Here is an 18,028-nt window from a genome sequence, read left to right as displayed (position 1 = left end):
GGAGAACTACAACTATGTTTGTTGTTACCTCTAGGTGTCCCTAGGTGCTTTTTATCACTTGTCGGCGTTATTTTCGAGCGCGAAATGCGCCGTTCGCACCCGAAACCAACTATAAAAACAACCGTGGGAACTTAAATTGTCGAGCTGCCAAGCGTCCTACGATAATGGGTACGTCGGCTTCACTGCTGCTATTTCGCATTGTTACTGGACATTGAGTTTATTGTCGTCCGATCTCGGCCGCTCGCAGCTGTGGCGACCGCGCAATTACGCACGTGCAATCGCCGACCGAGAGAACAGGCTGATAGGATCGCTGCGAGCACCCGTATTGCTTGTAATTTCCGCTTTGTCCTGACTGTCAACTTTCTGTTTCTCCGCCAGCTTTGGCCGCCATATCTCGCACCGCACGAGGCAAGCTCAGCGAGCTGATCGTGAGATCGTTGGTACGTCCATCAGCGGCACGCAAGATGTTTAGCACGACTTCCTCAAACGGAAACCTCATCGCCGTGTGCCAAGTGACGTCCACTTCGGATAAGGCGGCTAACTTTGAGACGTGCTCCGCGCTTATCCAAAAAGCTCGGGAGAGAGGTGCCCAGGTGAGAGCTCGAGAGCATTTATTGCAGCAAAATAGAAGCTGGAATATTTGTTGATTTTGAAAATTTTTCTGCGTAACGACGGCCGTACAGCCCGTTAGCGCCGCCTTGACAATATTTGCCTTCACATTGTGGACTCTTGTATTAAAACACTAGCATCTACTGCTCAGACGTTTCGTAGGTAGGAGCACCAAATATACATGACTCTTCTGGCAAAACTGTTTGCTTGTTCGAGCTGAAACTTAGCACAGAGTTAGCATTGCCTGGTAAATTTAGTTTGCATCTATCACTTGACTGTTTCGTTCACAACAAATAAAAAGTGCGCGTTGTCTGGGGCGACGCCACCGACAAAACGTGTCGATTTCATTGCAACATATTGGTAGTGCCATCTGTCACAGCTACGGCGAAACAATGTACAGCGTCCGCATTTACTAAGCTTGCTTGCTTACGGAACACGGTACTTGGTGGAAATTTACCATATGCAATGTGATTTTACAGTAGAGCTTTCATATATAACTGCATGCATCCTATGATTTTGCTTAACCATTATTGTTGTCTTTTAGGTGGTCTTTTTACCGGAAGCAGTTGACTTCATAGCGGAAAAGAAGGCACAAGCATATGAATTGGCTGAGCCACTGGATGGTCCAATTGTTACCAAGTACAAGGAACTCGCACGGAAGCTAGGCGTTTGGCTATCACTTGGCAGTGTCCATGTTAAGGTGTGTTCTAAGCTTTCTAAAGATATAAGGGACTTGCATTGTGTAGATAGGGCTTGAAAGATGAATACATAGGCATATCCACAATGGCATACTCTCTGTCTGCATTTTGCGCCTCATGGCATGACATTTACATTTCCTATCAAAATGTCTGTGGTCGCCGAAGTCTAGAAGAAAGCACAATAAAGCCATTCTTGTTGAAGCAGTTTTGCGCAGCTTCAACATATTCATTTGTAGATGAGGCTACAAAAGTGTATTTCACCTTTGTGACGAACTATAACACATTTTACAAACCAGCCTCAGTGGAATATTTTGTAAATGAAAACTGTTTTCTGTGCACAAGTTTTTGCACAATTTGGAACGAATACTCTCACTACAATATATGTATGAAAGCTTGTGCTTGGCCATTTAATGACAGTGAGTGGAATACATTGTCAAGCTCACACACTACTTTGGGCATCTATCATTCCTTTTTCTTCGTTTTAGTTGTTAATCTTCACTTTCCAAGAGATAATTTTGAAAAGCCATTTTGTATGTTCTTCTGTGAAGCAAGGACAGGATTTCTCCAAGAACAAAAATTTCCTCTGACAAGAATAAAACTTTGCAGGACGTAAATGAACCGAGCAGCCGCATTTACAACACACATGTGGTCATCAACAGTACAGGGGACACGGTGGGAACGTACAGCAAGGTTCATCTCTTCGATGTTGACGTCGGGACGGTCAGGAGCCGGGAGTCAGACTACACCATTGCAGGGTCAACGATTCCCGTACCTGTCGCAACACCTGCTGGAAAAGTTGGCCTCGGAATTATATCCTTCTGTTTTTGTTAAACGAGGCACAGTCCGCGGCACAGCTGTGCGTACGTTGTATGTTTTTAACATGCCGAGCTATATTGAAAAGCTTCAAAATTTTTTTCTTTACTGTCTTGCCACAGTCAATTTGAATTGCTTGCCGCTCCTTCACTTGTTGTAGCTGAGGTTCATAATTCAAGATGGCCGTTATTGTTATGTATAATTTATATTTTACACAGCCACCGATTTCTGGACCCGCGTCCTGTAAACCCTTCTGGCCAACTGTATGTCTACTGAGAACTGTGGCATAGGGAATCTGCTGTAGCCGGAGGTTGTGGGGATAACTTCAGTATTCTGCTCGAAATTACGAGCGCAAGTTGATGTGGGTTCCTCCCAAGAGACAAGCAGCTATAAATGAAGTGTGTTGCATGCATGCACCTGTTTAAAGGGACTGACAACTGATTTTCAAGGACCTTATGTTTTATGGCACAACACAAAGCTCACCCCAGGTAGTGTTTATGCCTGCAGCAGTTACTCCCAAAAGCGCATGTATATTTTGTAAGCAGAATTTTTCGATCTGAGCAGCCTCTAAAAAAAGTAAGAGTCCTCCAGCAATGCTGAGAAGTTCGAGCGATATCGATAGCCTGCATCGCAAATTGTGAAAGCTGCCCGTCATTCTGCTTCCACAGGAGTGAGTGCAACTGGGGTTAACTGTCTACATTTTTACCTTTTCAACCACTTTTGAAAATAAAAAGCAGGTACAATAAGTTTGTGTCGTTGTGTCGACCTTTCTTACATTTGTACTGCATTTTTTCCCAAGCATACGCCTATGTCATGGCTGGCTGGCCCCCGCCGTCATTATTCTGTCGATAGACAAACCATGCCAACTCCTCAAAAATTATGGCGAAGGCAGCAGCATTTTTCCACTCACTATCACTATCTGTACAGTCTAAGTCAGAAAAATATTATAACAAAAAAAAGTGTGCTGCATTTTAATACTAATAGAAGACCAGGAACTGCGTACACTAATAGAAGGTCACGTGATAGGCCTCTTATGCATCTTCGTGTTTTTGCCACGTGGAGTGCCAAAGGTCACTTTTTGTGACATTTAGTGAAGACTTAAGAATATAAATTCATGTTTTATGAGGAAGACATGGCTCATTTTAACCAATACGATAAGCCATCTTTCCATTAGCGGTGTTATCGTGAGTCATGTTCTGAGCGGTTGTCTGTCCCTTTATTGCATGTGCTTGATGAGCTCAGCTGTGGCTAGTTTACAAACATGTCCAAAAGAAGTGTTCATGCTCCCATGTTGCAGCTTCCACACTGGGCACAGCATGTGCCGCTATATGGAGCACCGCTTATGTAGGTATGGTTAATGCTGAATGGTTGCCCATTGCTTTAAGTGTTGACAGGTTAAGCGCTGCTGCTGCATTCAGTTACGAATACGAATAAGGCAGAGGTTCACAAGCAGGTGAAGACCTGGAAGTAACCGACACCCAGAGCAACAAATGCTTTCCTTGGCAGCGTTTTTGTAGCTCACTTTCCTCCACCTTGATTGAGAAGGAGAATGTAGGTGTCGGTAGGGTGAGGCAAGTCAGCATGTTGAAAAGGGGGTTTTGGGTGGGACAGAGAAGACACCTGCGAGGGGTTGCACTGCAGATTCCTTCAACAAGCAGGGGGCGACAAAAGCAGAGCGCTCTTCACATGTACGTGGGCGTCGTCAATCTAGTGGGCTTAGCCTTCCCAAAACTAAGGAAACAGTTCAAAAACGAGCAGTATAAGAAAGGGAAAAGAATATTGAAAAGGGGGGCTCAAGGAAACCATAGGTTGATAGGATAAGCAGATACTTACGCACCAATATGTTCGTAGGATAAGTACTTGTGTTCCCACCCATGTTCACCAGCACTCACTCAGATTTATGGTCACTTCGATAAACAGTTGCTGGCACTCCCATAAATGCTCACATCAACTTACAATGGCTGACAGTCGTTCACGTTGACAGCTCAAGTCCACTCAAAATCACCCTCACTGACTTTTGTTCGTACTCATGTTAACAGGCACTCACTCCTGTTTATACTCGCATCCATTCACCACTTTTGCCACTCATTAACATTCAATCTCACGCCTGTGAAATGAGTAGGGAGCAAGTATGAGTCACTGTACTCATGTGCGGCATGCCGACCTATGAAAGAAACTGAGTTGTATGAAGATGTCTCCCTTTAAGAGTAAAAAAAAGCAAAGTAGAAAGTGCAGTTACTACACAATGCGTTGGCGGGCTAGTTGGTGCAAATCCATAATTACTTTAGCGCAAAACACCAGACTGCCCTGACGAAGACATGTCACTATGTTGTTATGTCAGCTGTGGCCTGAGGCATCCCTTGTTTGACCACTGTTTACCATGTAGAAACACGTTATGTCTCTGCTGTTCACAGGCAATGTTCAATTTCAGATTGGCTGTACCTAAGACAAACTAGTGCAGCTTTAACTTATAACAACCAGCAAGAAGAGATTCTGCGGATGTATTGGTTTCCTTGACTACTTGACTCCACTGCTATGACCTCAGGTTTCCAGAATTTTCCCTCAGCTTGACAAAAATGGGTGCTGAGATATTGACGTACCCTTCAGCATTTACTGTGCCCACCGGAATGGCTCACTGGGAGGTGGGTTTATTTGCTGTATGCATTTTGTGTCTGCTCAAACCTTGTGAATGTGTATGATTTCTTTTTTTTATTCTCTTTTTCTTTTCTTTCTGTTTGCAAATTCTACTTGAATGTTGCTTTTGGATATCACATTTCATGTATGAAGGAGTATTTGCCGCGTGTTGTCAGACCAAACTCATCTGGTGGTTTTAGTAAAGTTGTGAATTCATCAGGACTGATTAACTGAGACATAATGTCAGCTCAGCTGTTCATAACCCAGAATGTCTGCCTATGCTTAAATCGAAGCAGACATTGACATACACTTCACTTCCATACACTTCCCTTCACAATGGTTTAGCTGTTTGTTACTGAGAAAAAAAAAATATATATATATATCAGCATGTTAGTGATACCTCTAGCTCTGGACTTGTTTGGCTACAACAGCAGCAGTCTCTCACATCAGCCACTGCCATCTTCTCAGTAACAGCGTCCTTGTGATGCACATAACTTTGCCCTCGTCCATGGCAGCATTGCCCGTTCTGGCCTCCAAAATACATGCACAGACGCTGTCACTCTCAGAGTCTCCTATACAGTGAACCCTACGGTTTACCATGAAATGGTATCCGAATAATGCAGCAAAACACGGACACAAGAAGAAACGAAGACAAGTGCATGTCTTTGTTTCTTCTTATGTCCGTGTTTTGCTGCGCTACCCAGATACCATTCCATGGTGACCAACCAATAAGCCTGTATTGCCACCCTCTACAGAGTACATTGCGCCAATGCCACGTAATAGTGAAGTTGTTGGCGCATCCAACACTCAACAGCACATTTTTGCAGGAACGGGAGCCTTTACCCAGTGTCGGTGGTGGGAAAAGTATATAGTTTTTATTTGCGCTATGGCTTACACAAAAGTGCTCGTGTACCATATGCATTCATCATCGTTGTCCCGTCTGTGTCCACTGTAGAACAAATGTTTGTCCCAGTGATCTTTCATTACCCTTTCTCATGCCAGCTGGCCCCATCTTATACATGGAAATTTTCTAATTTCATTGCACTGCCTATAGTTTTCTGCCATTCTCGACTGCACTTCCCTTCTCTCGGCACCCATTCTGCGACTGATATACCACCAGTTGTTTGCCCTACATGCATTAACATGGCCTGCCCAGCTCGATTTCTTCCTCCTAATGTCAACTAGGATATTGGCTACTTCCATTTACTCTCTAATCTACACCACTGTTTTCCTGCATCCTAAAGTTACTGCTGGAATTTTTTGTTCCATTGCTTGTTTCATGGTCCTTAACTTCCTCTCAAGCCTCTTTTGTTAAAAACCTCAAGTTCTTGCCTGATACATTAGTACTGGTAGAAAGCGATTACACATTTGTTTTTCACTGAAGATTGCAGCAAGCTACCTGTCATTACTTGGTACTGCCCTGCACATGTTAACCCATTTTTATTCTGTAGATTTGTTTCTCATGAGGAAATCCTGTACATAGGTCGCACCTTAGAGGACCCCAGGTAGTTGAAATATATTTGGGTGCCACCATTACAAGGTCCCTCACCTACAATAAGTTCACCTTATGGCGAGGCTGAAACTGAGAAGGAAGAGTTGTACAAGGTCCCTCACCTGCAATAATTTCACCTCATGGTGAGGCTGTAACTGAGAATGGAGAGTTGGCCTACTGATGATACGATAACGGCGACTTGACAGTGATGACAACATTCATCATTGGCTTAATGGATAGGGTGAACAGGCATAACGGATAGGACGAACAGCCGTGGTAAACTGGGTTTCAAGTTTGCAACTGCCGTTGCAGAAAAGGCGATGATGTTCGTGCTTATATTTCATATCGTGTCTTATGTGTGGGAAAGAAAAAAGTTTGTTTAATGAAAGGAGGCATTTGGGGAGTGTACATTTTTTGCCTACATGAATTGATGTACTATGCAGTGGAAGCAAAACGGCTTTAGTAAGAGGTGCAGAGGAGTTTTAAAATATAACATGCTTGATTTCTCATGGGTTCTGTAGCACTATCGATGCTCTAAAGGAAATGAACAATTTCATCAGCTCACTTGCTTTGGTGGGGTAACTGGCCTCCTTGTTAGAACAGAAATTCTGAGAACTAGCTGCAATCTATTTATATTCATCTATTGAGCACAATTGTCTCCAGTTTTGCATATTATTGAGCATTTCCATAATTTCCTTGCGATGTTAAGATTTTCATTTTTTTCTTTCTTTCCATCGCTTCCTTGTTACATAAGAATACACATTCCATTCTTGCATTCTTCTTTTCTGTGCTATTCTTGTTGTGTTCTCTGTCGCCATTGTTTACTTGGTGTGTGACTGCTGAGCATGCCCACTCGTAAGGAGCACATGCTGAGGAACGAGCGCATGGATTAAAAAGAAATCATTAATAACAATTAAGAATCGCCGCCTGTAGTATTATTTAAATGTTCTTTTATTGTTCGTTGGTTTTTGTGGATGCAGGCAATGATGCGAACGCGTGCAATTGAGAACCAGTGCTACGTTGTGTCTGCCGCACAAGTTGGGCAGCACAATTCCAAACGGTCTTCTTATGGTCATGCACTGGTGAGTTATTGTCGCATTAAAGCTTTTGATTATTTAAGGAAGAGTTTTGTTACGCTGTGTTATGATAACTCGTATAATTTTCTTTTTGTAACTTGTATTTCGGTATGTTGTTGTCCGTTGCAGATAGCTAGGCATACCAATTCAGAATTAATTGATTACTTATTAACTTTCCACTTCAATAACATCTTTTTTTGGAGAAATGTGCTCACCATGGCTAGAAAAAATGGTGAGCAAATTATAAATTTCTTTGATGTGCAACTGTGTTTGAGCAATTTACATGGTTTAGTGCTGTGACCCAGGAAACTTGTCTTGGGTGCCTGTGCGCACCTCTTTCCATACCCGAGTAAAGCAATGGCAGAATTTTCACTCGTTTCCTGTGTTTTACAATATGCTTCACGAACATATGTGTTGCATAATCGCTGGTTCTCTTCAGTCATCTTTGCCGCAATACAGTTGTGTTATGCGGTGAAGCATGTCAAGAGTTGAAAAAGGGCCACTGTCGTGGAGCATTGTACGTGGCCCTTAATTATATGCAGGCACGCACTCGGTCCCCTGTCTCAGTATGAGCGCCGGCAGCCATTCAGAGCTGCTTCTGTCATTAGTGTGGCGATTTGCTGCCGTCCTGGTGGTTATGTTTTCCCTGCTGTCTCGTATTGTTGCTGCATTTTCTTGAAAACATGTCGCCAAGGTTCTACTGTAGCTACTGCATGTAGATTGTTGCAGAAAAAAGAAATTGCACTGCGAAATGCATTGAGCAAGACTTCCATGACTGCGCTATGTGCATAGCTTCTGCAGCTTTGCCTGCTAAGTACTGTGGAAACTTGGTTGGCCACCAAAAAAAATTAAAAATGAAAGGTCGGTGGCGATGCCATCTAACCGGCTTTTCGTGGCATTGTAGATTTTGTCTACATTTGTCAAATAATATAAAGTTCTAGAAGAATGATCCTTCAGTCTCAGGCGATTCGGTGCTTCTGTTTAGTGTGTGCCCCTTTAGTGCTGGGATGACGTGCAAATCCGTTTCTTTTTTTTCCCCATCAGGTGGTGGACCCGTGGGGGTGTGTTGTGGCTCAATGCTCGGACACGGTCGGCCTGGCATTGGCTGAGATCAACCACGATCTGATCAAGAAGGTGCGACGTGCTATTCCCGTTTGGGATCACCGAAGGACTGACCTCTACGGAAACCTCTCACCGTGTTGGAGCGCAAAAAGCAATGGCAAGTACTGGCACTCATCAGTCCACATGCTTGTCGAGATTTTGAAACATACCGGTTCTGAGCATCTGAGTCGTTTGGAACCGAATGCTCGAGTGAGAGAAAGCCGGATTTCAGCATCAGTTGCAGTTGTACAAGAACGAGTCATGTCACAATCTCCAACGTGAAAAAAGGCACTCTGTCGACAGCCTTTCTGGTGATTCTGGACACACCAACAAACTTGGGCGTCTGCATCAACTTGGAGTTAGAAATAGGAGTTGCCATTCCTGCAACACCTACCATATTATAACTTGCTATAGAGTGCAAGGCAGTTTACATTCCAACTGAAAAAACCATCCACTTCAGCTTTCTTCAAAAGTAGTACACGAATTTTACCATAGCGTAACAATTGTTGTGAAACTAACTCTAGGTGTTTTAGCCACACTTACAAGCATCTTTAACTGCAACTCGAAGGTTTTTATTTGTGCAAAATAGAGAAGGGGTTGGCACGCAATAGGAGATTTATATGCATGTGTTAGCATAGTTTGGAAGGATTACCTGTATGGAACAGAAGATTTGGAGCAGCACTACAATTTTGTGTGCCTGTTAGAACTGCTTGCACAGCTACACAGCGACATAACATGAATATAATGAATAATTAGTTATAAATTGAATAAATATCACATTTTTCTTTCTGTTATTACTGTGTGACAAATATATGCCTATAACAAATACCAGATATAAAAAACATTTCCGTGCTAGATGCAAGTTTGATACAGGCAAGTTTGGCTGTAATGAACAGTTCCAACATGATTTTAGGTCATCCATTTTGCTTTCTTCACCCAGAACCCAGCTGCTGAGTACCTCTTAATATATGTGCAGGACATAAATTGTCAACTTGCATGTTTTGCAGGTGGTGTCAGGCATACATATGGCACAACATGGACAGTATTGCAGCAAGCAGGCTCCGTATGGCTTATGTTCTTGCCATATTTTCCTGGTTTGCATTTTTTAGTGTGGGACGAATTCTGAGAGATGAGATTCAGGGATTACCAACTTAAACGTGGACGGAGCAGCTCCCTCTTAGACATGGGCTACCATGTGACCTGGCACTTTCGGCTTTTGCTGGCTGTTTCTCACTTTCTGGCTAGCTCTGAGTCAGTGACCTAAAGCACGCTTTGCGATCTGCTCACTTGGAGAAGTTGCAGCTTGCCGTTTCCTTTCTAAGACACTCCAATATTATTTATGCTTTTAACAGAAGTACCAGACAAGGACCAGTACCAGTTTGGCCAGGTGACGTTGGAGGCATCGCAGCTATTTTACAAGTCTTCCCTGTCTATGGCCTTTGTCAACAAAATGCCTGTGCTTCCAGGACGTATCCTTGACCTTCATGTTACCTTGTTGTTTATCGTAGCTGTGTTTGCTTCGAGAGACATTCAAAGGGCCGTGCCATAGCATTGCATTATAACCATTGTGAAGCTAACAACCAAGACCAGGAAAGCCAGGAAGAAAGAATTGTGTGCAGGAAAAAAAGAGGAGAAGGCTGGAATGCAGTGGCCTGACTTATAGGGTGGCGCTAGGAAACTTTAGAGCTGCCTTTGCCGCCGGGGAAGCTCATAATCTTCTTGTTTCAAGGCAGCCTGCTAACGCTACCAGGCTAGTTAGGGCATATAAGTGTTCAGCCTGTGGAAACTCGACAGACCAGGCTGGTGTTACCAGGCCAGATGGTACGGGAGCGGGTCCAGCACAACCAGGCTAGAGTGTACCACCAGAACCCTGTTTGAGCACCCTGACCACGCTTCTCTGCCTGATGCATTTTGTGCCACCAACAGCAGTGGCGCTGCTTTTGCCAACTATTGAAGGGGCATCACGGCAAAGTGCGCCGGGGGCATGGTCAATCTGGACTATGCATCTGGCGTCGTAGCAGACATGTGGCCTAGACCAGCAGTGGGTAGAGCTGTGATTGGCTAGACATGGTCAATACTAGCTAGCATCAATAACGCCACTGCTATGAGTAGCATGATAAGGTGAGGCGCTCTGTGGTCGGTGCACCGCCCATATATTCTAGTTAAGTGTAAACGGGTTGCTGAGGGCATGGCCGACCACGCACTGTCTTGCCTACACTGCCATAGTGTATTTAAAGTGTTCCGGTGCTTTATGTGCCACGAGCTGCATGGTGACGGCACCTTGAGACTGGATCGTCACAAACTGCCGGTACAGTGTGTCACCGTCACGTCGGCGAATATTACATCAGTGACTGCCAGAACGGTCAGAAGGAACATTTCTCGATAATTTGCATGTGTTATGGACTGCGTCAGCACAGTTAGCTATGCTTGTAATGTGCCTTTATTGTATTAGTTAACCTGTGTGTGAGTATATATAAATGCTTGCCGTGTCTGTATCTCTGTTTGTCTGTTCGTGATCGACTACAGACGATCGCAAGTATGCAGATGGGCATGAACATTTGGATGTCTCTCTCTTTCTCTGCATGTAATCCAGCCTGTCCATTATTGTGTTTGATTAATTTAACTAAGCATGTTTGTACTTTATAAAGCGCACACAGCATTGTGACATAGGGGCATGTTGACTATCAAAACTCACTCGCATTTATGACACGAGTCACGAAAGTACAGAGACATTAACACTAGCTTCCTCTTCGATTGCACATTAGTTATTCATTTCACAACACTTCAGATATGTCATTGCATCAGCTTCTTTTTCCATGATTTTACCTCCATCAGACGTCTTGGTAGCACCACTCAGACCAGCACTTCGGCTGAGCGACCTGTCGAGCGAAGAAGTTCAAGATCTCTTCCTAGTGGTCCAAAAGGTGCAGAGGGCCGTAGAGAAGCACTTTGGTGCCTCTTCTTCCACAGTGTCCATACAGGCAAGTTGGCTGTCACGACCGCATCTATTTGCAGCTATCACCACCAATCGTATTGTGATAAGCATCTTCGCCTACGTGTTTCACAGCATGTGGTGCCGTCGGAAGCATAGCGCAAGCGATAACCGAAACGCACTGCCGTTCCCTACTGCAGACCGCAATCGTATAAATTTTTCGGTCGCAAGATGCCATAAAAAAAAAAAGATGCGAGGCGCGCGCGATCTAGCCGCCGTCTCACGTGAAAGCGACAGTGCACAGTTTCTTATTGCGGTACCAGCAAATCTCCACTCCGGTCGTTGCACGCCGAATTCACGACTGTCGCCACCAAACCTATTGCGATAAGTGTCTTCACCTACCTGCTTCACAGCGCATGGTGCATAGCGCCATTGATAGCGTACTGCATGCTTTTAGTAGGCGATAATCCAAATGCGCTGTTGTTCCCTGCTGCAGGCGGCACGATGTGGGCGTCACGTTTCGCTTCGGCGGTATCGGGCGTCGCCCACCAGCCCGATTTTGTGCCGGTTTCCCGCCGCCCTCTTATAATGCCATGCAATAAGAAAACAACAAAACGCGTCTCGGGGTGCCGGAGCACCACCAGCTCAACGTGTGTCATCTCGTGTCGCAACGATCCACGCGATGCTTCGCATTACGTAGATGTCAGCAATAGTTGAGTCTGACAAAATTTTTTAGTTACTTCAGATAGTACGTTTTCCTGGTTAGTATGTTATTTCTCTCGGTTTCTTCCAAAACGTATGAACGAGTTTCTACTGCAATAAATCATTTAGGACGCTCTGGGGCTTACTAGTGTACTTTCCTCGATTTCAAGGTCCAGGACAATTATTTAATGTAGAAAAAAGAAAAGAGGAAAAGTCCACTCAGATACTGCAGGGCATGTTTGGTTGTAGACTAAATATATAACGTACTGTGTAAAGTTTAACAATGACTTTAATTTTTCAGGATGGCCCTGATGCCGGCAGATCAATAAACCACATTCACGTGCACGTACTTCCGAGGAAACCGGGTGACTTCTCTCACAATGACAATGTCTATGTCAAGGTCAGTTCCATGGCCAAGCTAATTCTAGTTCTAACCGGTCATAATTTTCATACAGTCAAACCTTGTTAAGCGCACCTGACATGCAAGTCCCCTCATTATATCTGATAACATGTGCTCACCGATCCACTAGAATTGTGCATGGTGATATAGACAAAAGAAATTATTGTCGTCAAGTACTATGTTCAAAAGAAACGCAGGCCCGATGCCTCCAACTAGCCGACTTTGACGCCTTTTGCATGGCTGTTGGGACATGGTCATGTGATCGGTGTTATCACATGGGACCAGCACATTGGCTTGCCAGCTGCCGGCCAGTCAAGCCAAGCTGCAGCCCAGTCAAGCCAAGTTGCTGGCCAGTGCCTGCATGTGCATCCAGGAGATGCTGTTTCAAGTTGCTCGTGCTGAGTACTTGACATTTTTGCCACCAGAATGCATACGTAAACTGCAGGCAAACGAATACTCTCTTCAGTAGAACCAATATTGTCTCAAATATTGAATCATTGATGTTATAGTGGTACAATAGTACAGCTAAACCTCAATAAATCAGAATGGGTAAAAGACGCAAGTTGCTTCATTACATCAAAATTTTGTTATATTTAAATTTGACTTCTTATGCAAATAAGTGGAGATGGATTTTTCTTAAACGGAAGGGGCTGCAAAATTTTCCTGAGTAATGCTTGTTTGGCTTCTGATGCATACCCCTGAATGTTCCCTGGACATTTCGCGAATTTGAAACATCCATAGACTGGTAGCGTCTAGTCAGAAGTTGGTTAAACAAGAATTTTATGGGAGGATTTGTGTTTATGCGACAGGTGGTGCAACTAAGCTTATCAGCTGGAATAGTTGTTTACGTCTCTCATTTTTTAACGTAGCGGAACGGCACGAAAAGCCAGTGCATTTTTTTGAACAATGCAGAAATTCAATGAAATTCTTATCAACTCTGAATCAGGGGACTTAACATTCAGTATGAGGTGTTTTCAAGGGACAGACAATGGCAGCAACAAAAAGTCCCTGTTGCCCAAGGAATTCTAATCGTCTTAGTTAAAATAATTAATTGTCATTTCTGTGAAAATATATGTAGGTTGTTTACTAGCATCTCACCTATGATTGCATTTGTATTTAAAGTTTGCTAATGTGTTACTTGGACAGATATTGAATTGGTTGCGTTTCAGAAAGACGCCCGGCATCAAAGGGTTAACAAGGTCGTTGGGAGGTCACTGCAAGATTACTATATTGGAAGATTACTTGCAAGATTACGAGTTTAGTGTTTCGAGGGTCCGATAAGGAGATTCAGGGGTTGCTTTTACTGTTTTGTGGTTGCACATAGGACTAAAAGATTTTTGGATTGCAAGAACAATGATAGAGACACTCTAGTTGTGCATGTGCTTTTGGCATCACCTTCTTGCTTCTAGCAGCAAAGGAAAACGCAGAATTGCCGTTCTGTGTGGACCACACATTGGTGAACATGATGTGCCCTGCTGGAGCACTGGCATGTGAACAGAGGATTAAAAGAAAGCACTTTGCAACTCGGACAATGCTTTGTGAGATGCTCGTCTCAGTATACCTGGTAACTATGAGTACAAGAGAAATGAATATGTACATTGGTGCATCTCTCGTTTCGTTTCATGGTGAGGTTGAAGACTACCTGACGAGTGCATTGCAGCATTCCCACACGCCTCATAGCATTAACTAGCAGCGTTAATAATTGTCCCATTTGCACATATAAGAAGAGCTACTGAAAAGCTGTTGCTTGATTGTGACAATCATCCTCTGATGGTTACTGCTCAATTTCTTTAAATTTTTCTTCCACTTGACATTGTCATTTCCCTGTTCCTCTCTCAAGTTCTTGCATATGAAATCTTATGAACTCCTATGACACCTCTCTGTTTGCATAGCTTGTTTTTGCATACTGAAGGCTTATGTGGTGTCCAAGCAGCAGGCTGTCGCGGTTTTTAATAACATCTCAGGCTTTCTTTTAGGCATAGAAAAAGAAGCTCTGCAACTTTAATGTGTTGCAAATGTATGAAATTGATATTTTGAAATGTGCTTTACAAGGCCTCGCATGGACATTCATTGTGGCCGTAAAGTTGGTAATTAAGAAGTTTAATAATTAGTGTTAACCACTCTGGAGCAAACACAAGGAGTGCTGTCCAATCACCAGCACCGGCACCAGGCACAAGATCACCGCTTGAGCTTGTATTCTGAGTTCTGTTCCCGTCGTGTTAGCTGTTAGCTCCCAGTAAATAAATCTCTTTAGAACTCTACTTATGAGAATAAACAATACTGGATGCTTCTCCTCGAGCCTGCCGACAATGTATGGTTGGTTTCGACCGTACAGAAGGATTTGCTTGCTTTCTTTAAACACAATAAATGGGACACCGAGTATAGTTAGCTTGTTCAGTACAAGCCTTCCCCTCCAAGTTATTTCTTGTTCACGGTGTTTCTCGTGCAACCTTGCAGCTTCAAGAACACGACAAGGACGACAAGAAGCCAAAAAGGTCTGCTGAGGAGATGGCAGAAGAGGCACGGCTGCTGAGGGCATTATTTCAATGACCAATATTAGCAACTTCTAGGATCTGTGCTTTATTTCCGAAGCATTTGTACATTAACGTACAAATATATATGATGCTTGTAAATAAAAGTGGTTTAAAGGCTTTTCAAAATAATTTTCAGTCTACAGGACTCTGTTGTACAATAGGTGAACGCAGGTGTGTAGCATTTGCTAAAAGCGTTTGCACATGTATGCATATCAAAGCAAATAAATTTCAGGATAGGTTCTTTAGCTGCACCAAATTTCTAAAAATCGCCTCTGGCTGATAGCACAATTCAAACCCTTAATCTAAATAGCTCGATGAGGTGGCCATTAGTTCTATGAGAAATCAATATGCTTAATCAAATAATGAATATATATATATATATATATATATATATATATATATGGTAATTAACCTTTTCATTAGTTAGATTATGGCACATATTTTGATCTACAAATTGTAGCTACTACTATACTACTGCTAGTTACTACTAGCCCAGCAACAGCTACTTCTGGAATAGTAGTTATGCCTGTGAACGCCTTTCTGTGGCTATGAAGAGAAAGCTGCAGGGGCAAAGCGGGCACAAGTGAGAGCACTTGTGAAAAGAGTCCCGCGTATTAATCTGCGTTAGTTTAGGCTGAGAAAGAGAAAACATAAACACCTTATTGACAACAGGTAAATAAGACACGGAACACACCACTGAGCGTGAAGGTTTACTTATTTTGCGGCTTTCCCCTTCCACGTCTGGGGAAACACTAAACCGTCGCATGTGGGAGCTGTGCCGATTCAGCGTCTGTTCCGAGTAACCAACAGCACTGTCAAACGCTGCCGGACTACTTGGCACGTTAACACGTGTGCAGAAGTTACGCTTCTGTAGCTTTCCCTTCATTGCCACAGAAAGTTGTCCGCGAGTATAGTGAGTATACAAGGCATATTGACTTACAGCTAATTCTGAGGATGGCATTGGTTTCAAGATATGTGCTGTCAGACTTGCAGCAAGAATGCGCTGTTCCATTTACTTTTTCAAGAAAATGTTGTTTTATGCATTGCATCACAAAAGTAACTGGAAGACCGGTGCATTTCATCAGACACATTCAAAATCAATATCTGAAAACTGATGTAGACCTGAGAATTCGTTAATTAAGTACACTTTGCGAGCTCACTGGCCAAAATGTGTAAATTGAAATATGTGCCGTGAACTAATTAATTTAAAAAAGAATTAATTAAAAATAATCAGTGTGGTTTTGTTATTTAATCAATTAGACATTTTGATTTCTCGTAGAAGTACAGTCGAATCCACTCGCAACGATACCGGTTTTAACAATATATTGGTTATAACAATGATAAGCTGCTGCACCATCAACTTCTGTATGTTTTCCATGGTGAAATAACCCGCTTACTACAATGCCTCGATGCCGCATTATCAGTTATAATGATAAAGTCTGGCTGCTGGGTGTCCGTACTGAAAGGTAGTGAAATACGAAATCCTTGAAAATAGAAAAAGGAAAACAAAAAATTTGAACCACTGAACGATGGCCTGCTGCCCGAACAACTGCTGCGCGCTCATTTTCCAGCCTTCTCTGCGTGCCTCTCTCCCATCGCCCTTCCACCCCTCTGAAACACGAATAGACTGTGCCAACTGGGCTGGTCCCAGATTGCTTGCTGGATCCTCATTCAGCGCAGTTCTGTAAATAGCTGTAATTGCTCGCGTTCATTTTTGTTGGTTGCGTCGAGATTGTTCCTGGCCATGTGGTTTCTCAGCATTGTTTCACTCGCCATTAAAATGGCAAATGGCTGATCCGCCCGCTGATCATCAGCAGTGCATGACATTGCCGGTGAAAAGGAAGCACGCGGCTATAGATTTTGAAACTAAGTGCTCCTAACCAATGAGGTGATCGTCCAGAATGTGCTTGCATCGGATATCGACGGCGACGGCGGTAGCAATGACACAGTAGGGCAGGCTGCCTCAACATTGTCCTCACAGGAGGCCCGGCAGATGATTCAGTCCCTCCCTCCGGGGCTTCATTTTCGCAAGGAATCTTCCGTGGAGCACTTGGATGCCTTGGAGAAGGGTGTCGGCAAGCTTCGCGTAAAGCATGCAAGGCTGATGGACAGAGTTTTCTCGTGCAAGCCAGTGAGAAGTACGTAGCGAGGTGCTTGTGGCGATCTCACCTCAGCGTTTCTTCTGGATTTCTCAAGCTGACAAGCTGCCACAGCAACCTTCTAACATTTTTTTAAAAGGCCCCTTTTGGGGCCACGAAAGCGATCTCGGTGGCGCTTGCATATCGCTTGCCGCCCTTGACCCCTCTTTGTAGTTGTTGTAGCAGTGCCATTCTTTAACGCCGACAGCCACGGCTTGTTACACGCGATCGGAGCACCAAGGAGGCAGTTAAACGGGCGAACGCAATCAACAGCCAGATGGAGGAAGGCAGTGGGGCGGGGCACTGGCCTACCCACCATTACAGTTTTCTCACACCTGCTCTGCCATTCCCCTATTTTGATTTTTTATGCAACCCGGTTATAAGAATGATCGGTTATAACAATGGAATTTTCGTGGCACTTGAATATTGTTATCAGTGGTTCGACTGTAGTGACCACCTCACTGGGTAATTTAGTTCAAGGGTTAGAATTGTGCTATTTGCCACAGGCAACATTTAAAGATTTGGTGCAGCTAAAAAATAAAACGCCCTATATAGCAAAGACGGCTAAGCTAGATAATGGAGCTCTCGCACTCCTCGGAAGTCCTATGTTTTCCACTGCCTCAAACCTACCCAAGATTTTGCAAATGCTACAAGCAGATGCCCCCGCTGGCAGTTGGATCCTTGTTTGTAAAGAACTGCCTTGCCCGATGCTCCAGGGTGCCCTCTCTGCTGTGGGTGTGCTGCGCCGGTACTGTGCTTGTAATGAGGGGATTGAACTGGAGCAGGCCGACACAATCTGATGTATGGAGAATGTCAGATGTGTTTTGTAGCCCTTAGTAACAGGTAAAGGCAAAGGAAAACATTACGGCATACAAGTACACACAGTTTTGTTTTCAATG

At 43.7% G+C, this 18,028-nt stretch overlaps 1 protein-coding gene across 1 annotated transcript; it reads left to right on the top strand.

Moving 5' to 3' along the window:
* The first annotated feature begins 17 nt into the window (after window positions 1-17).
* NitFhit (ntrilase and fragile histidine triad fusion protein NitFhit) lies at window positions 18-15,120 on the top strand. Its single transcript, XM_075668989.1, has 11 exons — window positions 18-168; window positions 379-593; window positions 1,154-1,309; window positions 1,914-2,117; window positions 4,652-4,762; window positions 7,227-7,328; window positions 8,367-8,541; window positions 9,776-9,892; window positions 11,259-11,404; window positions 12,359-12,457; window positions 14,915-15,120. Exons 1-11 carry the CDS (start codon window positions 165-167, stop codon window positions 15,005-15,007), a joined length of 1,422 nt encoding a protein of 473 aa, XP_075525104.1. The 5' UTR covers window positions 18-164; the 3' UTR covers window positions 15,008-15,120.
* The last annotated feature ends 2,908 nt before the right edge of the window (window positions 15,121-18,028 follow it).

Source organism: Dermacentor variabilis, chromosome 9 (assembly GCF_050947875.1).
Source record: "Dermacentor variabilis isolate Ectoservices chromosome 9, ASM5094787v1, whole genome shotgun sequence".
Classification (NCBI taxonomy): Eukaryota; Metazoa; Arthropoda; class Arachnida; order Ixodida; family Ixodidae; genus Dermacentor; species Dermacentor variabilis.
The sequence above is the reverse complement of the archived record's forward strand: the minus strand, read 5'-3'. Positions and strand labels throughout refer to the sequence as shown.